Genomic DNA, 26,512 nt, shown 5'->3' on the forward strand with positions numbered 1-26,512 from the left:
CAGAATGAAGAATTAACCTCTTCCTGAGGTTAAAGAACAGCGAATAAACATTTCATTGTGCTTTATCAATATACATTGACTCACTCATGGAGTGATGCCATTGTTTCCCTGCAGCAGTTATAAGATATTTTCAGTGATCTAAGAAGCAGAGTTGGGTTAACCAGCAAAAAAGAATAGGGCCATGGCCTCCACTGCACCATTGGGAGGTGTGTGTGGTCAGGGAAAAGCTCCTAATGTGGGCCTGCAGCATCCAAGATGAGTCTGCATGTGCCAGGACAAGCAGCCAGCACGAGGATTCAGACTCAAAGGATGAGCGGAATGAAAGGCACGTATTAAGGCAAAAAAAAAAAACAAGGTTATGAATTTGTTCCCTCACAAAGACGAAAACATTTCAAAGAGCGAACAGCGTAAAGAGAATGACACACGTCCAAATCAATCCAAACCCTCTAGTGTATGGACAAAACTTTTCCATAGTCTCCTAACACTGGTCTGGGTGGTCAACACTCTCCTATTAACCCTGATAAACTCCCAAAATAAACAAAACTCATCTTGGAACAGTATTTAACGGAAAGGGTTTAATGGAAAAAGCGATTCGGTGCCCCTCGCGCCCTCTGCCTCAACTCTCTTGGAGAATGTAAACAAAGCAAGCTTGATGGACTTGTTATAAAGAAGAAATGCCCATAATTCACTGCAGACCATATTGATAGTGAGGACTTCAGTTGCTCTAAAGGGGTTATTTACCACTGGATAAAGTTCAGCAACAATTCGATAGCTAAAAAAGAGTTATATTTGAGAAAATGGAACAATGGAATGCAGACATGTAGGGAAGAAAGAGGGTGTGAGAGAAATATGGAGAGAACACTATTGCTCTGGAATGGCCACCTATCTGAGATAACTATCAACGCTGTGAGAACGGAGCAATGGATTGTTTTGTGCTGGAAAAAAGACAGCTGTATTGGAAAAGATTGCTTCTTTGTTGTCCACATGACTGGATTAATATGAACATGGAAGGTGGAAAACATCTGCTGAGCATTACGAGCCGTCGGGGGACGCCCATGCACCTCTTGCGCCTTGGAGCCTCACAAACACACGTGCAAACAGACACACGCTCGCACTTACACAATCCACACGTTGCTCATTTCCTGCCTGGAAAGTGAGGCCAAAGTCTTGACTTTCGTTCTATACCTTCACAAACCCTCCCCAACATATTTCAGAAACTCAAGTGGAAGTTATAGAGGTGTTTCCGCATCAGCACTATAATACAGTAAAACATAAGCACGCCATCTGCACACTTATTCAACCAGATACTTGATCATGCAGTCCTAACTCACTGAGGAATGTAAAACCAACGAAAACAAAATGGAGAGGATGACATCATAACGAATGGAGGGAAAGGGAAGAGTGGTGGGGCTTAAAGTGCTTTAAAGTGGAAGATGATGTAATTGCAAGCATAAGTGTTGAGCATCAGTTCACAACTTGGCTCGTGATGTTCGTTAATGTAGACAACATGGAGACAACTCTGCAATTCTGCATGTACTGAAACTTTTTCACACCAGGTGATTTCACATCAGGCTACCATCATACTGACTTTCTGAAAGTCATCCTGTCTGTTACCGTGGAGAAGATTGGCTGAGAGAGAACGACCAAACCTCCAACAAAGAGCAGATGATTCAGGCTCTCTGTAGACATGTTATCAGATCTGCCTTCCTGTTAGGATGCTTTTTTTCTTATCTAAATATTAATCACGATTAAAGAATCCACAAATCTGCTGTAAGACCCACACTGGGCACATACTATTGAGTCTTGTCAGCAGGCCTGTGGATTTAGCTATCCCAGCATGCCTGTGAATGTCGTAGCATGGCACTAAGGCAGCAATACACTCTCAGCGGTTACCACTAAAAATAAACAAAGATGACAACAACAAACGCTGGGGTTAGCGCTGAGTTGCATCTGCCAAATATGAGCTAATGCTATTAGTCAGGAAGGCAAAAAAGTCAAAAGAAACTTGTATGTTACCTTAGCACAACATAAGAAATTCAAGAAGTTGAACAACCGCAATTCCTGGACCACATATATAATCTAATTCCAAACTATCCCTAGTTACATCACTCATTTAAATACTACCAGAAACATTTAGAGATTCAAAACACTGTTATTCTCTGTAAAATCCTTTCAAAGCATTACCATGGATCTGGCCAGACCTCAGTGTTTATAAAGACTTAAACTGACTAAAGAAATGGTCCCAGACTACATAACCTACTTTCCCTGCGAAATTCAGTGCAGCCAAAGCTTTTCAGTTACTTAGAGGTAGGCTGGTTTATGACAAAAATGCACAGTGATGTTTAACCAAATATTCACTTGAAAGACATTTTGAATGTATTGACTACAAGAGTTTTGTTTTTTATGCTTACCAAGGCTGCATTTATTTGAATAAAAACACAGTAACAACAGTAATATTGTGAAGTATTATTTCAATTTGAAATAACTGTTTTCTATTATAATATATTTTAAAATGTAATGTATTCCTGTGATGCAAAGCTGAGTCTTCAGTGTCACGTGATCCTTCAGAAATCATTCTAATATACTGAATTGAAAACATTTATGATTATTGTCAATGTTGAAAACAGTTGTGCTGCTTAATATTTTTATGGCAACCATGATACGATTTCAGGATTCTTTGATGAATAGTTCAAAAGAACAGCATTTATTTGAAATATTTTTTTCACTTCTGATTAATTTAATACATCCTTGCTAAATTTCTTAAAAATGACTGACCCAAAACTTTTGAACATTAGTGCACATCTGTTTGCTCTCTATTGTGGTCCATGGGTACTATAAAATTATAAAAACAGAGTAGTGAGCCAGTTGTTCTTAAGTGATCAAGAATTCAAATAACAGTAGATATACAGAATCACAATGGGTAATGGCCATAGGTAATGACCTATAACTTCAAATGAAACCTGGCAGCTAAATTCCATTAAAAACATCCAATCAATGTATAACAACGGTCTCTTCAGAAACCACCAATTACGAAACTGTTTTGAGTTAATAATAAAACAATACAGCACTATCCAGGCGCTAAATTTCTCTTTTAATCTCGTCCAGCAACACAAACAGAGAGAATGAAAGAGCATCTCAGCTCTTCAACATTCTGGAGCCGTTGCCTGGACCACAATCAGAAGTCTTTGAGAAACCCGTTTCATGAAATATGGATCAAATGAAATGCAAGAATCTCACCCAGAGAGCCAAAAACATCCTGTTCTCAAAATCGTCTCTCAGTACCTATAAAGAAAACACAAACATCTAAACTGATTAAAACACGTTTCTCAGGCCTATTATGGCTTAACCTCACAGACCAAACAAATGTACTCACTCACAAATGGCTTAAACGCACCAAAGATAAATACCCGCATGAACTGTTCAGTCCATTACAAAGTGCACGCAAAAAAATAAAAAATTTGGTTTTGCCTGCAATACTCCCATCTGATAGTGTCATATGATGATTGGAGTTGAAGGTCTCCATGTCTCATGCCCAGAGGGTACAGCTCAATGCTCTGCTTTATTCTGCTGCTTTCTATCGGTTTTATTCCACAAAGCAAGTATGAAAAGAATTGCAGATGTTGAGCAGAAATCTGAGGCCTGGCTGGTTGATAAACAGTAGACTGATACTGCAGTCATGAGACCAACATACCAGCCCTCATTCGCTGGTTAACACATGTAAGAGATGGAAGAAAGATGCCGGAAAATCACCACCATTCCACAGTTGATAATGTCAACATTTCTTGGCCTTAACTGTACCACTGACAATATTTTCAATGCATGTGAAACTTCTCAGAATTGTATAAAAGCACTATATACAAATTCAAATGTAATTATTTTTATAAATGAATATAATAATGAATACAATTAACATTACAAGTAATTTTTCCAAGGGAAAATAGCTTTATAAAGAATACGTTTATTATTATTATTAATATAATATAAAAAGTAATATACTTAAACTTTTTTTACAGCTAATGAGTTTGCTGAATAGTACACTGTGTGTGTGTGTAAACAGAGCAAGCCGATCAATGTGTGTGATGGAATAGAGTGCATGATGAACGCTTACCTGAAACTGCAGCACATCAGCACTATAAACTACAACACATAGATGTACGAACACACAGCAATGCACTGAACATTACAAATCAGGCAAAGTGCCTACAGAGAGCACACACCTTCACCTAACACTGTTAAGAGTAGTGCATAGATGAGCACACCAATAGCTTTGTTACCTCTGAAGAAGGGCATGGTGAACGGTGCCTCCGATCCCCTGGTTTCCCCCTGCCTGCCCTGTTCCGGAGACCTCCGCCTCCTCCAACGCATCACTGTACAGTCCGATAACACACACACACCCTGCCTGCCGATCTTCCGTAAAGTTGTCTGTGCTGAATAAATGACAAATCAGGAATGTGCGTTTTCCCTCATGGACGGCATCATACTCTGAGCACACACACACACACACACACACCTAACACAGGAGTTCACAGTGAGTCAGGACGAGAGGATGCAGCTGCATTTCCTTTCACACTTTCTCCCTTTTGCTCCCTCTCATCAGTTCGGTGGCTTTCCATCCTCACTGCAGCAAATTCTGCGGCGTCAGCCTCAAATCAGAGCTTACACACACACACACACACACACACACACACACACACACACACACACACACACACACACACTTGCACAAACAAGGCAACACTGTTGAAAATAAGCAAACAGCACATTCACACTGTATCACCACTATGAAACACCTGCTGTGCTCACATCATGTGCTGATAGATCTACAGCATCTATATTAGTGGTTCTCAAATGGCTTTGTTTCAAGGAAGATTTTACATTGGACATCAAAAAGTGATGCAATACAGTGGCAAAAAATTATAATTTTCTTTTATCTCTCACAGTTAATATCACACAATCTGTCCATACTGGCATCTGCCTAATTCGACTACTTCTATCATGTGACACATATTTTCGACTGATTATCGCAGAGATTGATTGAATGCACAGACTTTGATATTAACAACAACATAAATATCTCCCCATTTCATTTTAAAAGCTATTGATTTGTTATTTAAACCATGCATAATGATATGGTAAGTTGCATTTTAATATTTCCATTTAGCATTGTTTTGCCCTGCTGTCTGCGACTCTATCAGAGCAGAGCTCATGCTTTTGTATAGTGACCCACCAGTTGAGAATCACTGATCTAAATCATCTAGTGTTCACATGAAGAAACATGATCCATCATGTGTGCCCAAAGTTAGACACCTGGAAAAACTGATATTGCAGTCCACTAATTAAATTTCAGCAAGACATCAACAGAAAAAAAAGCTCTCGAAAATAAGTTAAGGTCTGAAAAAAGGTCTGTGGTGAACACAAGCTCAAGATATTCTCACGTTTTGTTTTATGGTTTAAAATACATCAGTAAAACCCCACTTTTTTAAGCTTTTACATGTCTTGAAAAAGGTATTCGCTAACAAGTGACTAAGGGCCCTATTTTAACGATCTGAGCGGGCATGGTCTGAAGAGCTTGGCGCAGGTGCACTTAGGGCGTGTCCGAATCCACTTTTGCTAATTTAACGACGGAAAAAAAGGTCTGCACGGCAGGCGCATGGTCCAAAAGGTTGTACCTAGTCTCTTAATGAGTAATGGGTGTATTTTGGGCATAACGTGCAATAAACCAATCAGAGACTCATCTCCCATTCCCTTTAAAAGCCAGTTGCGCTTGCACCATGGTAGAGCCCGACCGATAAAGGATTTTTAAGGCCGATACCGATACAAATATTTGGTCATTTAAAAATCCGATATTCCGATATATCAGCCGATATATATTAAAAATAAATAAATAAATAAATAAAATAACAGAAACGCGTAAAAAACACTTAAGCATATTTCCCTTACATTAGTTATTTGTAGTTATTCATGATAACTCAGCCTCTCTAAAATAATATGAAAATGCAGTTTAAAAATAAACTTGTTTGTTTTATTGTCACAACAGAACAGAGGAACATAAAAATATATTAAAGTTCTGATAAATAAAATTTATAAAAATACAAACTTAAAGTCCTTTGGACGAAAACACAATAACAAAAACAAAACAAAAAATCTTAAAGTTACCAGTATTAATAGATGTGGTAAGCTTTATAAATATAACTTTCAGCAAGACTGGAAAAAAAATATTCAGTTAAGTTCTAGAAGTTCTGATAAATAACAACAACAGCAAAATATAAACTATATACAGTATATATGAGCTACCTTATAATTACAATGTCAACTTGCTTATCCCTTTACATGCACTCTTTTAATTCTATCCATCAAGCTACAACAAACCATTTTCAATCATCATTTGCTGCCTGCCTTCTAAAATATACTAACGTTACTGATGTTGACTGGTGAAATCCATTATTTGACTCAATGCTGCGTCTGAATGAAGTCACACACTTTCGTTCACTCCTCACGTGCTTAACTTACGTTTTACAATGCAGGGACTGGAACTACAAATATACTAGTTATAAATACAGTAATCATTACTTTATTTAGGCAGAATAAGTTTAATGTGATTTCCAAGGCGCATTAATGTTAGCGGTCTCCCACTGATAGCCATGGCATTAGCTAGCTTTGTGGTTAGCGTCTATGATAAGTCAATTTAGAAATATGTATACTTTATCAAAATAACGAGCAGGGGAGAGATGATACGTCTCATGCTGTCAAACTGTCAGATTATTAAAGAAATACATCATTTATTCTGTCACATTGTCCGAGGTAAACTAAGTCAGTCAACAACCAGCGTTTACCAGCTCTCTTGGCTTATGTAACAGCAAAACTGGACTTGGCAGTTACAAATTTTGTCATGTTATTTGAGTTAAGAGAACTGATGGGGATGTTTTTTTAATTGTTAATCAAGCAATGTATGTCTCGTTGCCAACTTACATGCACTTCACGGATGATCACCGTTGTGTTGTGATTGTGAGCTCAGCTGGATCAGCTGGTGTTGCCAACCCGGCACGTTGTAGAGTGCCCTCTGGTGGACAAACTATGAAACGCCAACACTAAATGTGTTTGAGCGGTGTTTCGTCCGGTTTTTTTTTTTTTTTTTTTTAAATATTCATTTATCGGCCATCATAAATGCCTATACCGATAGTTTGGAAAAAGCCTAATATCGGCCCGCCGATATATAGGTCGGGCTCTACACCATGGCAGATTCGCTATTTGCATGGCGGAATTTGTGAGCGGAAAGACTGAACACTTCTCCAGAGAGGAATCCTTTTATTTTTTATATTTTAAAAAGTTTGCGTGCTGCTGCGCATCTCTGTGTGTGTAATAAGCAGAGTGTACGTGCATTGTGCACCATACTATAGGTGCATATTACAAACGCAGCCTTTAAATAACACAAAAAATACTGCGCTACTGACTTTAGACCAGGTTTTTGTTGGTGAGTTGGTCAAATGGTTTCAGTTGCCTCAAAATAGCAATGCTCCAACAATGCGCCTGAACACACCTCGTTTTCAGACCAGCACACCCATGGGCAAACAGATGGGCGCGAGTGCATTTGCTATTTAAACAACATTGCGCTGGACGTGAAAATGATAACTGCGTCAGGCTGAAACTAGCAAAAAACACTTACGTCGCACCTGGCGTGGCACTGCGCCGGATGTATGAAAGGGCCCTAAATGGGACAACACAGGTTAAACTTCATCACACCGAACAGGTAAACTCATCAACGCATTAGTATGCTTTTTACATCCTCATTTTGCTTATAATGCTGCTCATGCAAACCATTATAACTCACATTTTCCAGCTTGTAGATTTTAAATAAAGATTAATGGTGGTGAAATTTAAGTCATGCCACTGTGGTGTAATTCGTTTATAGCCTAACTTTTGCTTTTTACTTCTGTCGATTGTATTTAGGCTTCAAAATTCATAAAAGTTGTGTTCATTTGCGAAGATTATCTTGATGAACTAAATGTGTAAGAATCATAAACAAATCATACAATAAATCAAAGCTGATTTACCCTTCCATAAGTTTAGGAGAGTGACCGAGTAGGAGGCTGTCACCTGAATTCATAGCTACACAGGCAGTGATATAAAATATTATACACTTCATGGTGTCTGGCTGAAGGAAAGAGCAAGCTACTCTCTTTCACTCTAAATCCACAGCAGAATTTGACATCTTGAGTGATGTGATGGTATCCGCCTCTGTTCCCTGTGTTTGTGTTGTGGTCGGAAGTGCTCCAAAGACTGGAAATTAGTGGCCAGTGGAACCCGTTTACAAGAAACATGCTGGACCCACCAGAGGAATGTGGGTTTGGTGATTTGGCTAGAGATGTGGAATAAAAACCACTAAACAAAATCATTGCACTCTCCATGCAGCGTCATTTTGATGCATTTCACGATTTCACACTTACATATAATCAGATCGAGTAAAGGTTTGGCGTGCTGTCCGTGGGGAGAGCTCCGAGCTCGGAATTTGGCCCAAACCCAGAGTACTCCCCCATCCCAGGCTGGATAGGAATATTTAGGAGTGAGGAGATGGGGTGGTGGAGGAATGCTGGAAAACTGTCGTGGGACAGAGGTAAGTCTGCTGTATACCTCCTGTCACACTAATTTGGTTGATTATCTGAACGTGCTCCTCCCAAACTTTGTTAATAAAACATCACTTATCAGATGGCTCGGCTACTATCATGCTGTGATGAGTGTATAATTAAAAGACATAATCCTTAAAATGTTCACACATATTTGTGTGTGTTCACAGTACGAACAGGCAGGTGTGTGTGTGTGCGTGTGGACTGGGTGGAGCACGAGGCCTGTGGTGCTGCACAGCACAGGGGTGCGTTCACACATACGGTCCTCATTATGGCTCCAGAATTAAAACTCAGTGTGAGACTCAGCGCTGGTACTGTCTGTTCTCTTATTGCACTCTGACACCTCTCTCTCCAGAACCTGCCTGTTCAGTGCTGAGATATTTGGAACAACTCCCAAGAAGATGAAATTGAAAAGACTATAGTTTTATATAGGTCCCAGGTGTCGAAAGCAGTGCAAATACGATTTCAAATCTGACAAGTGTGAAGTAAGTGTACAATTAAAAGCCTACAGTAGCCAGCACACTGTGCAGCATTAAACATGATACACTGTAAACCCTTATGGTCTATGTATTTTAAACAATGCAATCACATTTTCACAATTAGTTATCATCACTTATTGAAGACAAGTAGTATATGTGGTTCAAAAATACAAATGTACTTATTTTTGTGAGTTGAAAGTTTTATATGAACTCATTTGGCAGTACATGTTATCTAATCTAAAGCATGGTGCTCAAATAAAACATAGGCTCAAATGGTGATAAAATCAGTGAACCCAAGTTAGAGTTTATTTACATCCACCAAACACTGTTGACAGACACTGTTTGAAATGTGTATTTTGATAATTAGTGTTCCATTAGTGAATTAGGCATAGTCATTTCAAATACATTTTCTATTTGCACCAGTTCTAGAATCACATTTCAAGACGAAGAGTTAAATATGTCAGCGGAATATGTTTTCTTTTTGTAGTTAACTGTTGACTGAAGACGTGAACTGTTTGAACCAATTCAGTCCGATTTGGCAAACCAGCGATTCACTGAAAAGAACTGCTTCAAAAGAACAATTCACGAACCAGTGAATATTAGGTTTCGTTTGAAAAAATAAGGGCTTCCCTCAAACTAGGGTCTCCATCAGCTATCAGTTAATATACTAAGCACACACGCACAACATTAATTAAAAAATATGCATATAATTGCTTACTATATTGTTGACAGTGGATAATAAAAACTAATTAGACATAACGTCCAAACAAACCTGTCCCTCACATGAGATCACAGCAATAGCAAACCCCCAAACTTCATAGAGAGCGAACATGTCCGACGGCAGTTTCCCACTGCTTAAGTTATGCAGGTCAGGCACAAATAAAATTAAGTAATTGATGCAGTTTAAAGACACGCTACAGATCCTTTGGATTCACATTGGGAACATTTCTGTTGCTGCTACATAATAATGCTTACCATTACACTCAACCTAACATATGCTTCTTGTATTGTTCTGTATACCGCTAAAAGGAGAAAAACAAACCACTGGAATGATTATTGTATGAAATTAAATATTAGTTTAAAAATCAGTTGTCTTAATTTGTTGTCTTATCAATAAGTTGTTGTAACTTCAGTTGGCCCTTTGTCAACTCCATCAGTATTTAACAGCGAGATGAAGCTATTTTTAAAAATAAATATTTTATTATTTTTTCCATTAATTGTGTTAAAATATTAAAACATCAACTGAACTATGTGATATTATGTCTGATTTACCTAAGCACATTGGTTATATATGTTTAATATTAAAAAGAAGGGTAGAAAAATAAGGAATTTGGAATTATTATGAAAATCTGGATTGTTCATAATAACCCGAACCCAGAATTTTTTTTTAAGAGAATGTATTTTTTCACTTAGCTCCTTTACTGAACACCACTATTACATAACTGAATACTTTACACTGTACTAATTAACTGTACAAATTAAAATAACATTATTTTTAATGCATCTGACGGAGTTGACAAAATAAGTTATGAAGTGAATAAATGTACATTTTTAGAAAAAGTATTTTCATAAAACATGTTCATTTCATTAGCTGAAACCTTTGTCTACAAATATATCAATTTATAATAATGTATTATTAAATAATAAAAACTAAACAAATAGCAAATAGCTTAATTAAACAGCATTGCATAGTTCTTTTAATATCTGAAAAATTTGGACATATAACATTTACACATAATTACATTAAAAGTTGTTCTGAATGCATACAGATTAAGTGCAAATGTGTATTGAATAAGCCAAGCTATCAGGCTAATTGTGTATCTGTATGCTATGCTAGTACATAAACTAACTAAAACAGACATTAGTGGTCATTATAAAGTAGTTCAAATGACATAACGAATTTTGTGGAAATTGCAATCAGGCACTATAGAGAGTCCCTATTAAAAGAGTTGGATGACAAATATCAGAAATAGACAGTGGTCTCATTTACACGCAGGCACAGACAGGCATGCTAGTTGACCGTCGGCTGTAGTTCTCTCGTGTTTTCAAGTGCAGCTTTTTTGCCCCGACGCGAGGCGACCACACAGTCAGCTTTAATCTACCCTTAGGGTCCAAATCGTTTTCGGGGGACAACCCGATTTCTTACGACACTGGACATTACTAGTTTACTAACCTACCTAAGAACAGGTTTCATCTACTAATAGCCTTGTTTTTTCACCAAACCAGGTCGCAGTGGTTTTACAAAGAAAGACATGATCCTGGAACAACATTCCAGTCCGAAAACCCTATCCCTAAACCTAACCCTAACCATAACCTATTCTTAAAATCAGAGGGAAATGATAGGTGCATAACACTGATGAAGAAGAAGCACGTAACCCTGTTGTAAGCTTAAACCCAACAAACTGTAAACTTGTCCCACAAATCTGATTGTATGTTGATCCAGGAGGAACATGTTGTACTCTCCTGACCGCAGACTTCACTACCATCACCACAATGACAACCCCAATTACTACTGTTAGAGTGATTAGCTACTATAAGGCAATGAATTTACTCAAATTCTCTCAGTATTGGATTTCATTTGTTAAGGTTTAGCAGTCAAAACAAATATGTATCGTATGGATCTTACAGTTTTTTCTCTAAAATTTTGTGACATTTTTTGTTCTTCCGTGTTTTCCTCTCCTATAAGCCACTCCACTTGCCTCCCAACATCTGGAAATCATTTCTCACCTATTACAACACTGCCAGGCTCAGGCCATTTGTTGATCTTGACAAGGAGCCATTCTCCAACTAAATATCGATTCTTTCATTTCATCAAGTAATTGTGTGCTGATAAAACACTACAGTACCAGGTGTAGATGCAGAGAAACTAGAGTTGGTTTATAAAAAGGCACTGTAACATTTCGAGCACTGCCCTGTTTATTCATTCTCATTATCTTACGCTTGTGAGTGGTGGGTCATCTGAAGTCCATACAATATAAACAGAGGGATTTTGTTTTCTTTGGCTGCCTGGTGCTCAGACCATGAACAGAGACTGAGACTGAAAGTGCACAACATGTAAAGCAACATTGCTTGGAAAGATCTCCACCGATCAAATCCCAGTATGAAATGTCTCCATAGTAATGGCAGCTGCTACATGGATCTATCACAGGTCACATGACCAAGAATTATTCCCCCTTTGAGGTAATATGAGGTCACTTTAGTCAATGCTAATGCTCAGTTCTCATAAAAGTAGACCTGTTGTCTGGTTGCCATGGTAACAAGAGGCTAATAGTTTCAGTCTGCTCGTGGATGGTATTTTAGATGGTATGGATTTCTCTGGTGCATCTCCAGCTACCTTCACATAATAAACAGCTGCTTTTGCACAGCTTTTCACAATAGTTACGTTTATTCATGCTCAAAGGCGAGGAGGGAGATGATGAAACACATTAGAGTATGATGCAACAGTACACAGCTGCTAAACTTCACACAAACACTTTTCAAATGTCAGTGACTGGTCTAAGTCTGTGGGATATGTTGTGTGTGTGTGTGTGTGTGTGTGTGTGTGTGTGTGTGTGTGTGTGTGTGTGTGTGTGTGTGTGTGTGTGTGTGTGTGTGTGTGTGTGTGTGTGTGTGTGTGTGTGTGTGTGTGTGTGTGTGTGTGTGTGTGTGTGTGTGTGTGTGTGTGTGTCAAGGCCCAGAGGAAATGTAGCTCCTCTCTCTCTCTCTCGATAGGAATCTTAAAGGAGAAGACAGAGTAAACACATTACGGGATTCACAAAGTGTGTGAACATTGTGTGTGACATTTTCCAGCCTCTTTTCAAAAGGTATTAATGTCAAGAATGAAAATTTTAAGTATGGAGAAATGAACTAAAAGCACAGCTAAAACGTTACCCTTGTGAAAAAGAAGTACACTTTAGCATACTTTAAAGAAAGAGTACTTGTTTTTATAGTATGAATAACTGAAATTTCATGTTAATTATGATATTATTTAAATATTATTTTATTAAATGCAATTAGTAGAACTTAATAGTGCTCCTTTTACATACTTAAGTAGGATTTAACACTTAAAAAATGACACGCATTTAAAACTTGTATGTCACATATTTAAATATATTTGTAATTACACAAGTGATGTTGCAATTTAGAACATTCGCCTATTAACTTTAACCCCCAGGTTTCACAGACAAGGCTTAAGCTAGTCCCAGACTAAAATGCATGTTTGAGCTGTTTGAACTGAAAGCAACTTGTACTGATATATCTTAAAATATGTCACTGCCATTGTTTTCTCTCAAGTTTCACACCAGTGATGTTTTTTTCTCTAAGGCACATTTATGAAAGCTACTTAAATGTCCTAATTGAACTAAGGCCTAATCCTGACTTAATCTACACCCTGTCTTTGAAACCAGGCCTAAATGTAAAATCAGATAACACACTACAATTAAAATGATTATGTATCAACATTACATGTGCATGTGCTTTAGTATGTTAGTCAACACATCAAAATTACAAAAGATTATTAAAACAAAGTGAATACAAATGTATGTCTTAGTTTAAGTACACTTAAATGACCGTTTAGTTTATTTTAATATTATATAATATAAAAATTTGGACATATAACATTTACATAATTACATTAAAAGTTGTGAATGCATACAGATTAAGTGCAAATGTGTAGTGTATAAACTAAGCTATCAGGCTAATCGTGTATCTGTATGCTATGCTAGTACATAAACTAAGTAAAACAGACATTAGTGGTCATTATAAAGTTTTGTGGAAATTGCAATCAGGCACTATAGAGAGTCCCCATTAAAAGAGTTAAGCCAGGGACACACTAAGCCGACAATCGAGCGTCGACCGACTTTTTCTGGTGTGTTCAGCACCGTATGCTCTAGTCTGACACGTCTGTTTTTTGGGGGGCTGATTCAACATGTAGATTCAATGTAGAACATGTAGAATCGCAGATTTTTTTACGGTTTGTGTATCTGCAGCCTGCATCATCGGTTTCCCTTTTTGGATGACAAATATCAGAAATAGCCAGTTGTCTCATTTACACGCAGGCGCAGAACGTGCATGCTAGTTGACAGTCGGCTGTAGTTCTTTCATATGTTCAAGTGCAGCTTTTTTGCCCCGATGCAAGGCGACAACACAGTCGGCTTTAATCAGCGCTAGTTCTGTGGTGTCGGTTTGGTGTGTCCCTACCCTTAGAATCCAAATAGTTTTTGAGGGACAACCTGATTTAGTTCATTTTAATATTATATCATATATTTTACTTAAACTATATTATCTGCAATTCAAGTTTTTTTTTCAGTATACTTTTAAGATTTGAAGTACACTGTAAGTGTACATTCAATACAATTAAGTGCACTTCTTTTTCACAAGGGTGTGCAGTTTGTAACACTAGAACTGTCACATTTAAAGGGTTAGTTCACCCAAAAAAAAGGGGAGACACAGTGTCTTCACTTTCATCTTTTTACACATTCATTTCCCACATATAATTGAATGAGAGGGAAAAAAAAAGAAAAAAACGTCAACAACAGACTAGCATGTTGACTATTTGAACATACATTTTGCTCTCCTTTCTTTCTGGCCAGCAAATTTCTCAATGACTCTCTGGTTAAAGTCTGTCATCTCAGTAGTGTCATGACGTTTGCATTGTTCAGTCAGATATTTGAGGTCTCTTACCCCCGTTGTTGTCCACAAAACTTCAGTACCGACACTTAGAAATAAAAGACAGAGAAAGCAACAAAAGGCATTGCTAACAACACATCCAGCCAGCCACCTACGTTTCTCATTACAAGCAGGTGGAGCTCCGAGTGTAGCTTCGTCCTCTGACACTGGCCTGCTGCTGGATTTGTAAATCGCGTTGGTCCGGTTCGGGATCTTCCAACGAACGCCTTGTGAAAGAATTTGGTTTAACTGCTGCCATCTCTACGAAAGTGATCATCATCATAACAAGGTTTTGGCGGAGTCGGAGTGACTGTGTCGCCCGCGCACTTTTGCTTTAGTTGCCAAGAATGGAAAGTTGAATGACAGGTGACGAGAACCAATCAGATTGGATAAAATAACACGCATCCAATTCTGATTCGCCAGGGACGCAGCGACCTGCGTCTGGAGGAGGATCTTTAAAAACCAATTAGAGACCAGCTTCAGGTCACATGCTGCCCGTATATTTTTGGACTCAGATAGACATCCATTTATCCGGCGTCCCTCGCGCATGAAACAATATTGAAGAACATATTAGTTAATCGATCAAAGGCAGTTTTTATTAAATGCTGAGGCTCTTACTAACAGCCGGCACGTCGTATGAGTACACTACTTTATTTTTATTTCATTTTTATATCATTTTTGTATACATGTATATTTCTGGAATTTTGATGGGGGCGGCGCCCTAGCGCCCTCTATTGACCAGCCGCCACTGGTTGTCACATGGACTATTTTAACAATGTCTTTACTACCTTTCTGGGCCTTGAAAGTCGCAATGACGTTGCTGCCTATGGATGGTTCGGAAACCTCTCGGATTTCATCAAAAATATCTTAATTTGCATTCTGAAGATGAACAAAGTTCTTACGGGTTTTGAACGACATGAGGGTGAGTAATTAATGACAGAATTTTCATTTTTGCGTGAACTAACCCTTTAACATGCAGCTAGGCAAAAGTGTATCTGTTTTAGTAATGTTTCATTGTGTCTGGGGGCCAAAAGCATGTCGACCTCTGTTACATTACAACACTATTGTGTCATAGTAAGAGCTGGACGGACTGTAGTGTATTACACAAACTCTCTTTGGTCTAGTCTCAGAGCCAAACACTTTCCTGCCAAGAGCTGCACAACTGCCTAGAGATGGGACGCCAGGACAGGAAAGGCGAGCAGTGACTTACATATGTTCAGCATAAAAACACACACAAAATGTCTGCACAGCACAACCTTGGCTTGAGAGAATGTGCTAGAGCTGAGTTTTTATCCAGTTATGTCTGTAGGCATCTGGTAGACAGACAGACACATACAATGTTACTGAGTTTGTCACAGATGCGAGACATCTTCAGTGTCGACAATTAGCCGCTAGCACATTAAAGGTAGAAAGAAATAGAGTTTCTGAAGGTGGAAGCTCTTGGACTTGTTGCGCAACTGTTGCATTTAATTTCAGACAAATTCATCCCTTTAGTTCTTCTTGTTTTATCTTTAGTTCAAAGGTGTGAATCCAAAGTGAGAAGGAAATATACTGTGTCATAATACAGCGTGAGAGGTGACAACTTGTAACTATGGGTAGGTTTATGAAATTATTTAAAAGGTCTACATAGGTTTTTAGTAAACTAAAGCAATTGGATAATTTCTATGGCAACTTGAGAGCCCAGACCAAGAGAGCAAAAGGAGCAAAAAAGGCCAAAAATAAGACAATTCAAAGTTTCTTTTGCATTTCAGATTAATTTAAATTTGCTACTCTGTCCTTGAACACTCTGGCCCACTCGCTTTCTCCTTCCATCTTCTTTTTCTCTGATCTTCTGTCTCACTCATTCCATCTATTCTCTCTTGCTCTCTCACACACTCTTATTAAAATTCCAGTTAATCTTGCAGACTATAAAAGATGCTGAAAAAAAGCAATGGCTTGACTCAGTTCAGAGCATTTTTCACACTTCACCTCTAAAAGTCAGGGATATTCTCTCTGTATAAATCTTCAAACATTAATATGAATGTCACTTCAAGATTTACATCCATAATCTGCACCAGATCCATGACACTTTACACAACCATTCCCAGTTACATGAAACTTTCAGTAAGGGAGACAAACTCATAAAGGTCAGAATCAGAATAAATAATGTTAATTCGTTTAAGAATACATTTTTCGAAAACGTCAGAATTGCTTATTGGTGGTGCTATGGTGATAATGATACCATCAGCTTACAGAGAATTCTAGCAAGCAGGGAAGCACAGATTATACATTATTTTAAATGTTCATGTTATGGCCAATAACTGCAGTATATTCAATATATTAGAATTCTATTATATTAAAATTCTATTGCCCGGCTTCACAGACAAGGCTTAAGCTAGTCCCATCCAGACTAAAATGCATGTTTGAGCTGTTTTAACTGAAAGCAACTTGCACTGACATATCTTTAAATGTCACTGCCATTTTTTTTGTCTCAAGATTTACATCAGTGTTTAAAAAAACCTTTAAAACGTTTAAATCAATGTCCTAATTGAACTAGCCTCTTCCTGGCTTAATCTAAGCCATGTCTGTGAAACCAGGCCTATATTATTTTAATTAATTATCATAATGATAAACACACTGGTTTGTAGTAGGGCTGATTAATCATATTTTCGATTTTGGCTTCCAACGATTATGAAAACAAGAAAATCGAGGGAAAACGATTATTGTGCCACTGCTGCATTCTGTCCAGCACACTTTCCTTTCCTTCACAGCGGTGCATTTTCATTCCTCCCTAAGCCAAACTTACAAATCACCTGAATAAGTGAGTGATGTAAAATGCAGTCTACTTTTTTATATTAAACACTGTTATTAAAAGTGCATTAAGCTGCGGAAGATGCCGTTTTGCTAAGTATACTCGTAAACACAGTCAGTTACAGTATGTCTTAGGTGAGAGAAAGAGTGCGTGTGTAACAGTTTATTGGGTCCGTGTAGCTCTTAAAGCTACACAGTGTAACTTTTTTAGTTTATTCTTGGCTAAAAACACTTAGTTCTTTCAAAAATATATGTGCTCATTAATATTTACTTCTTTCAAGTAATAAAGTATTCTCGTAAGTTTATAATATGCCATTGAAAATACATACGGGTGAGGGGTTCGAATGCCGGTCGCCATGTTGCCCCTCCATCTTGAAAGTACATTAGCCAAAGAGGGACATACCCGTAAATTCAAGCTTCACCTTTTGCTTTTTAACACTCGATGGCACCGTGTCGAATGTGGACGAGGTCGAACTGGAAGCCATGTTTATCTTGGACTAAATCGGCCACTGTAGGAGTTAAAACGAAATCGGAATTGAGAGGAACAGAAACTAATATTGGATGGTCATATACCTTTTCACCGCTAGATGGGGGAAAATATCACACAGTGTAGCTTTAAAGTGACAGTAGCCAAAATTAATGACTGTTGTAGTCATTGTTAATCTAATAAGATAATACAAAGATAAAATCACTCACTGCTCTTGGATGAATAACTTTTAAATGAGGATTAGTCTATATTTAATGTATACAGCAGTGTTATTTTACATTTGGTTACTTTATTCAATTTATGTTGTAGGCTATTACTCATCTGAATACCACTGTTAGTAGCCTATATCTTCCTGAAAAGCCTAAAACACTGTTTATTTAATTTGTATTTTTGTTCTGTTGTATTTTTTTGTCGGTTTTGTTTGTAATTAGTTTCTTTGTTCTGATTTTATTGCTGACTGTTTACTTGTCTTCTGGGCTGTTTCGGGGACTTTTTTCTTGCATTAATTAACCTAGTATTCATTTTTGCTGAAGTATCGATAATTATGAAATTTCACTGACATTTAAAATTACTCATATCATGAAATAAGACTTTGATCATATCACCCACCAATGATCATGTTAAATAATAGTGATTTCAATATTGACCAAAATAATCATGATTATGATTTTTGCCATATTAATCGAATAGCCCTAGTTTGTAGCACAAAAAGTTAAATTTTTTTCTTGTTATTCTTCTGGTTATAGCAGCTAATGAGTTGGAAATCTCGTACTATCACAGAAAATAGCTTACTTCCACATTGCAAATTAAGGTGGATAAAGTACAGTAAGACAATTTACATAAATTATTTAAATTGATTTGCTAAAGACTATATTTGACAGTGTTTTAAAATGATTTGTGTTTTTAAAGATTTAAAGGGTAACTTCAGTGATTTAGCATTAGGCTTTGTATCAGTAGAAACCTGGTAGTATATTCAAATTATGGTACTTTCCCCCTCATATCCCCCTGAGACGAGAGAATTATGTATTTTATTTCTGGAAATTATCCTCCGATGACACATATCGTCATTTTGCGTCATCTGAGGATTTTTTGGCCACAGGCTAAAGACTACAGCCACTAGATGGAGCTGTTCCGCATGTTATCAACCCGCCCACAGGGGAGAGATTGCACGCACAGAATGTAAGACACAGACGGCCGCACGGACAATCATAACGGAGCGATGCAGAGCAAAGTGAGTGTTTCAACTTTTCAATGAATTCCTGTGATAGTTTAGCTTCCATATGCGATCTGAAAACGTGCCAGACTGGCGCTTAACGTTACCTCAGCTCTGCTCAGCTCTTCGTGATGAATGAAATCTGACACTGCTGCGTCTGTGCCGTGACTTTCGTTCGACTCACTCACACTTTATTGAAAAGACACGTTCAGTTTTTAATTGTAGTGTTTATACTCAAACTGAACGAAATGATTGTATTACTATGAAGATCAAAACGACGGTGTACGGAGTGGCCTCGTAGGGCAGCGAAGCAAGTGCATTCTGGGAGTTGTTGTCTTTCATCCACATGAGACAAAAATACATTTTCTGTCTTTTCTCAGTCTAGAAGGCACCAAATTCAAAAATAATTTCACATTTCTACTACATAAATGACCCAGTTTAAATACACATTCATCTTCCCAGCGCTGAAGTACCCCTTTAAGTAAGGGTTAGGGTTAGATAATGCCAAATTAATAAAAAATGATAAAATAGGGAAAATGAGCAATCACAATTAAAATCCAAAATCGACTAAAACAGATACATTTAAAAAATCTCTAATATTAACCAATTACCAATTCATTATGCATCTCTACTATAAAAATTCTGAGTTTAAGGCCCGGTTTCACAGACAAGGCTTAGATAAAGCCAGGATTAGGCCTTCAATTTAGACTGGGTAAACCCAGCCTGATCTGCCGGCGATTTGATTTCGCCCTGCAACTCAGTCTGGAAACCTGTACATTCATTTCTACTGCTTCTGTTACACTTTTGCGGGAACCAATCACAGACTGGCTGATCCACCTGGCGCACTATTGGTGGGTTTAACACGATGATGGAAAGAGAAGTGATGGATCGATGCCCGTTTATCACGCCTCTTGTAGTCTGATTGGTTGAAGGACTTTCCAATTGCGTACAGAGTCTTTTGAATTATGCTCGTTTATCACGACTCTTGTGCAGTAGAAAATACAGAGCAGACTCCCCAGACTAATGTTCAATCTTAAATTGAGCTTGGACTGGTGATAGCAAGACAACCTTCAATTAGGACATTTAAAGGTCCTGTTCTTCGTGATCCCCTTTTTCAAACTTTAGTTAGTGTGTAATGTTGCTGTCAGAGCATAAATAATACCTGTAAAATTATAAAGCTCAAAGTTCAATGCCAAGTGAGATATTTTATTTAACAGAAGTTCCCTTTCAAAGCCTACAGCGAACGGCCGGTTTGGACTACATCCCTGTACATCCTGCTTTAATGACGTCAGTAGAACAGTTTGTTGACTAACCTCCGCCCACAAGAATATGCAAAAAAGGGGGCGTGGTCTTGTTGCTCCCGTGTGGAGAAGAGGAAGTGTTGCGTTTGTATAGTGTGTTTGTCGCCATGTTGTCGAGACGCTGTTATTTTCATCCCGGAGTCAAATCACCTTTGTTTGGCTTTCCTAGGGACGCTGTACTTAGAGATCATTGAGCGCATGCATCTCCGTTATGGTGAGAGGCGTGACCTTTCCGGGCAATGTGCGCTAAGCTGCTGTCGAATCACAACACGGGAACCACTGGCACAATCAGAACTCGTTACGTATTTCTGAAGGAGGGACTTCATAGAACAGGGAAATCTATCAAGCCGTTTTTAGGACAGTGAAAACAGCGGTATACAGATAAGTAAATTGTGTGAAAAATACTGTGTTTTTTTACACGCGAAACATGAATACATGTTATATTGCACACTGTAAACACAATCAAAGCTTCAAAAAAACACGAAAAAACCTTTAAGCTTTTATAATCGTGCCTTAGAAAAACATTACTGGTGTGCATCTTGAGACAAAACCATGGCAGCGACATTAGATATATTAGAGCAAGTTGCTTTCAGTTCAAACAGCTCAAACATGCATTTAGTCTGGGACTAGCTTAAGCCTTGTCTGTGAAACCGGGGGGTTGATCTACATCACAATATAGAAGAGAGAAGAAAAGGTTGAAGGTTTGGAGGCTTGGAGCAAGGGGTAAGCAACTTCGAGTCCCATCTCTCCACAACTGTCCAATCAAATAAAGGCAAAATAGCCCAAGAATATAATGCAAAAAAATGTTTAAGGGTCTGAACTCCTTAAATCCACGTGATCCTTCTGTCTTCTGCCTTCACACACACATACCTACACTTGGCCTTGTGACTTTCACGTGAATGCCTGAGGAATGAGGCAGTAATCACTGGAGTTGACTGACTCTAACTCAGGAAGAGCTGAATCAACTGTCGGTTTTAGTGCAATTGCAAAACTGGCCCTGGTTCAATCACTGTAAAAACAAGCCTCCAATCTGCTCCTTCACCTCCTGTCCCCGTCAAACAGTCTCCAGAGGGGCCTGACCTCTGTCCCCAAACCACAGTGGAGAAGAGTTCCCAGCCAAAGAATCCGCTGCATACAGAGATCCACATAATTTATCTTTAGCATGTCAAAGCATGGCAAAAGTCCAAACTGCTAATGCTTCACCATTACCGTATTAAACAAATACAGTACCAGTGATCTCCTCCTGAACTTGGAGGATAATCTCCACGCTTTGTTTTCGACTGTGGTCTGCCACTGTAAAATGATAAGGACAGAGGAAAAGAAGGACTCCAGTACTCTGCCAAACGTGCTGGGCTGAGGGTTAAGCTAAACAAAACAAAGAGGCTTTCTCTGATAAGATGAAGGAAATGGACAGAGGAAATATTCTGCACATCTTCAGATGGTTAAAGTTGGCAGGGTTTATCCTGTTTCAGTGTGCAGAGCAGTGTGGGAGGTGTCAGGGGGAGTAGATGCCAAATGCGTCTCAAATGCAAATGAGAAAGATTTAAAAACAACACATTATAATGTGAAAGTTAAACACAAAGCCAAGTGTGAATGTGTTGGTAATAAACAGTCTTTGTGGCATGGTCAAAGCGTTTGTTTACTGTTCATTAAGAAGAAAAAGTGTTGGTCATTATCCTAATACTTGAATAGCTGTCAAGTGACACTGATTTCTTCTGTTTAAACAATAAGGCCATCTATTGTTTGTTCAGTGCTTTTGTGGCAGTGACGTACAATTGCAATTTCTTTCCCCCACTCCAATGCAGCCTAGATACACTAGCAGTAATAATAGTAAAAACTGAGAGGGCATGTCACAAATGAATATACAAAAATATACTAGAGCTAATTTTATTCTCTTACATTCATTTATCATGGTAACCATAGTTTCCAATCAATTAGGACATTTAAGTGGCTTTTATAAACGTGCCTTATAAAAAAAACATCACTGGTGTGCATCTTGAGACAAAAAATTTAAATATTTTAAGATCCAGTGTGTCAGTGCAAGTTTCTTTCCGTTAAAACAGTTAAAACATGCATTTTAGTCTGGGATTAGTTTAAACCTTGACTGTGAAACTTTTATAAAATTAACTATTAAAAGATGTTCTGTCTGTGGTCTTTGGAATTCAAATTTCAACATGCATTTGAAGAACCAGTTTTAACTTTTGACCTTTTGCCATGGAATTAATTTAGTATGACCCAAAAATATTTGATATAGGGCTGCAACTAACGATTGTTTTGGATAATTAATTAATCTGACGATTATTTTTCGGATTAGTCGATTAATCGGATGAAAAATCTAAGACTGATTATACATTCAAAATATTGTTTTTAATTAATCCATTATTTTAAACTATGTTATTCCACATCCTGCCCAATGCTTTCCTCCAAACAATGTGTAATATAAGCCTATGAAAACAAACAAATATAGTGAATGTATGACTATGCTGTATATAAGCAAAAAAAGGTTATCTTTTCTAAGATGGCACATTGTGGCATATATTGTTCTCTTTGATGGGGATACAATGAAGCTGTAATTTTCTCCTAAAACACTACATGGCAACAAAAGCCATAAAAGCACTTTCCTAAACACTTGTTGTACTGAAACAAACTCTTTGGCATAAAAGGAATAGCTTTGAGTCCATATTATTTGACAGAGTTACACTGGAGGATTAGCTATATTGCAATGTTCACAGAATAGTTAACTAATAGTGAAATAACAAAAGTTTGATATAAAATACTCTATGTGAGATAGTATGAGGGTGCCGAAAGCGGTACAAATTAACCAGCAAACTGACACCTTTTGTGTCCCAAAATTCTTTGACATTTCTGTTTAGTTGAATTGTGTTACTCCATCAATGATCAATATTAAAAATGTATTTTTCTACCATAATATAGCCTAGCCTACTTTGACACCAAACAAAAACACACCTGTTGACCTGTTTTTAACCTGAATAGCTTTCAATTTTACAGTGTAGGTCAAATTTGACCCTTAGGAAAAACGATAACTGTAGTAGGCTAACTAAGGTAGGCCTATGTGTTTTGCAGAAAACGCAGTTTACCATGGTAAATGTCTTGACAAAGGGTTGTTATTGTTATTTGCTTACTTGGCAATTGGCTTATTCGGTAGAACTAAACACAAGTTTAATGTGGTGAACAAAAGAACATTTGTTGCTCCTTCCCAACTGGACCCATCATCCCTCAATCTCTACATATTTACATTACAGCCAGCGGAGAAACAGCTACATTTAGAGACTGAACACAATATGTAGGCTACAGAATTAATAAAGACGTTATTGTTCTCAAAATATGCTCAGCTGCCCAAGAACGAAAGTCAAGAGATGTTTTATGTTGCATGGTGAATGTAAACATTAGTTTAGAAGACCTTGAACTTGACAACACATAAGTCAGCAAGAGGGTGTAAGTATACTGAAAAGTTCCTACTTTTGACCGGCGGCTTGGTGGCCAGTGCTGAGATGTGTTTCTGCAGGCTGATAAGTTTATTCTCCAGAGCTCCGGAGCGGTAGCAGATGGAGGCGAGCTCACCCTCCAGCTCCTCCAGGATGCTCACCGACTGACGGGATAAATCCGACAGCTGCCGGAGCACCGCGCACAGAGTCAAGCCGCACACATCCACCAGATCCGTGAACATCGCACCGCGACTCTTGCCGCCGCTTTTGCACACATCTTTAGGGACTATGGTCCTCTTGCAGAAGGGCATCTTTTCTGCTGTTATGGTAAAGTCCCTTTAAAAGTGCGTGTTTCGCCAGCGCTGAGGAGTGTTGGCGGAGACTCTTGCTCGGGATTGCGCGTACAGTGGAGGCATTTTATGCATTGTAATTGATTGTCCACTGTGAGGAGCTCTGCAGCGCTCCAGTTCACACTAGATCACTGCAAATTACAGCTCCAAACTCTCATGAACTGAGACCTCACCCACTCCTGCAACAAGACCCTATGAGCTGAATCTTTCACGAAAACTCAACTATGCGCTCGGAAAGCAGCCTTGTTCTGCGCATGCTCACTAAAATGAGGTTTAAAAGTGCTTCAAGTGACTCCAACAAACCTGAGAACAATGAGAGTAATAAAAATCCTTTCCTCCAGTCACATTCTAACCTTGCATTTGCCCACCCCTAAATACACATCTGGTCTAGTGTGTGTGTGTGTGTGTATGTGTGTGTGCGCGCGCGCACGCTCCCCCACCCTGAACCAGAACTTGGCTCACCTAGATGTTTTGTTCCAGTCTTTCCTCACTGGACGACGAAAGAGGGCGTACAGTCACATAGAAGTCAAAAAATGATGAGAGAAGGGGAGAGGCTGAGAGTCCTCCATGTTAAATAATCTTATCAGGCATGTTTCTATGGCTTCATATGAAACCTTATCTCATACAGGGGATTGATTGGAAACATCTGGGCCTTGTTTTGCCTCACTGTATGACTGTCTTCATTGTTCCTGGTTCCCCACCCCACTCCACATGGCCCAAGTGCATGACAGAAACCACTCCTGGTGGACCTTTTCTTCATGGCAACCCTCCTCCCCCTCGCTTCGTTGAAAGGTCTATTTTCTGCTCTTCTGTTCCTGGTTTCTTTTCATGTCTCCTGCAATAGATTGCATCTGCCATGTTTGATTTGAGGGAGCTGAGGTCTGGCAAGATTCAAATTTCATTTTCATAATACTATATTTTTGCAAACAGGTCCCTGGACTATAGCCAGATTCATATTAACTTATGAGTGGGGAACCAAGTGATAACTGAGGAAATGCTTCAAAATCTGACCTGATTTAAGCAATTTATTTATGTGATTTATCCAGAATGATGATGACTAAACCCATTTCAATTACATGATAAAAAAAATGAAAATTTGCTTTGGAAAATCATAATTATGACTTTAAAAAGTATAAATTAGGGGATTCTAAGTCATAATTATGAGTTTAAAAGTCAACAGTTTTTCATAATTGGCTTTTTATCTCATAATTGAATTTTTTTGGACATACTGTTGACTTAAAATGTCATAATTATGACTTTTTGTCATCATTTAAACTTCATTTATTTCCATCTTTTAAATGTGTGATGACCATGGAAGCACATTTCCACCACACAATCATAGTAAATCTTTGGTAAATCATAATTATGACATAAAGGCCTGGTTGCACAGACAATGCTTAGATTAAGCCAGGATTATGCCTTAGTTCAATTAGGACATTTAAGTAAACGTGCCTTCGAAAAAATATGACTGTCATAGTCAAGATATAAAGTCAAAATCATGAGATACTGAGTCATAATTATTAGTTTAAAAAGTCAACATTTTGTAATAATTTTACAAAATAATTATAAAGTAATAATACTTTTTTATGCGGCAGATAGAATTCCATAGATGAGAGAGAAACACCTAGCAGAAGTCCATCAGGACAGGGAGGCGGGTGAGCGGTTTCAGGATGATTATGCTTTCAAATGCCGCAGAATGTTTAAACTCAAGGACACCAGAGTCTGAGTGTTTTTAGTTTGTATTGCGTTCTGGCAGACAGCCCCTGCAATGTGTGTTGAGGTGAGCCGTGCTGAGCTGCTGTGGACCAGCAGGCCAAAGGCTGCAGGAGGAACAGGCTGAAGCTCAGCAGGACCCATATGGCCTTCTGGAGTTGAGCCTCAGCTATGTGGCACAAGAGGAAAACATACACACAGGTGTGTTCCAGTCTTATCGAATCAACAAACCCAAAAGTAGAATCATCTATACAAATATTTGCTCTAGTTCATAAACACCCACTCATTCAAACATTGCAAATGCTAAGATATGAGTTCAATACCGCTGTGCTGAAACCATCCTTCTTAAATTTAATTCTTAAACTCATTTTCAATCAAAGATAAAGTTTGCTTTGGTTTAAAAACTGAACTCAGATCCAGCTTTACCACACTCCATGCATTTTCTATCCGATCAAAGAAAATGCAT

At 38.2% G+C, this 26,512-nt stretch overlaps 1 protein-coding gene across 2 annotated transcripts in view; it reads right to left on the reverse strand.

Moving 5' to 3' along the window:
- Positions 1–24,656, reverse strand: part of nhsl2 (NHS-like 2) — a 95,266-nt gene extending 70,610 nt beyond the window's left edge. The window contains exon 1 of one of the 2 annotated variants that reach the window (XM_079811203.1): positions 24,018–24,656. In XM_079811203.1, the coding sequence (XP_079667329.1) occupies positions 24,018–24,294 (277 nt within the window). In that variant the 5' untranslated portion in view covers positions 24,295–24,656. The remainder of the gene's footprint in view (positions 1–24,017) is intronic. The other variant, XM_079811204.1, reaches the window with a different exon arrangement.
- Between the last annotated feature and the right edge of the window lie 1,856 nt (positions 24,657–26,512).

This window comes from Gobio gobio, assembly GCF_949357685.1.
Source record: "Gobio gobio genome assembly, chromosome: 2".
Taxonomy (NCBI): domain Eukaryota; kingdom Metazoa; phylum Chordata; class Actinopteri; order Cypriniformes; family Gobionidae; genus Gobio; species Gobio gobio.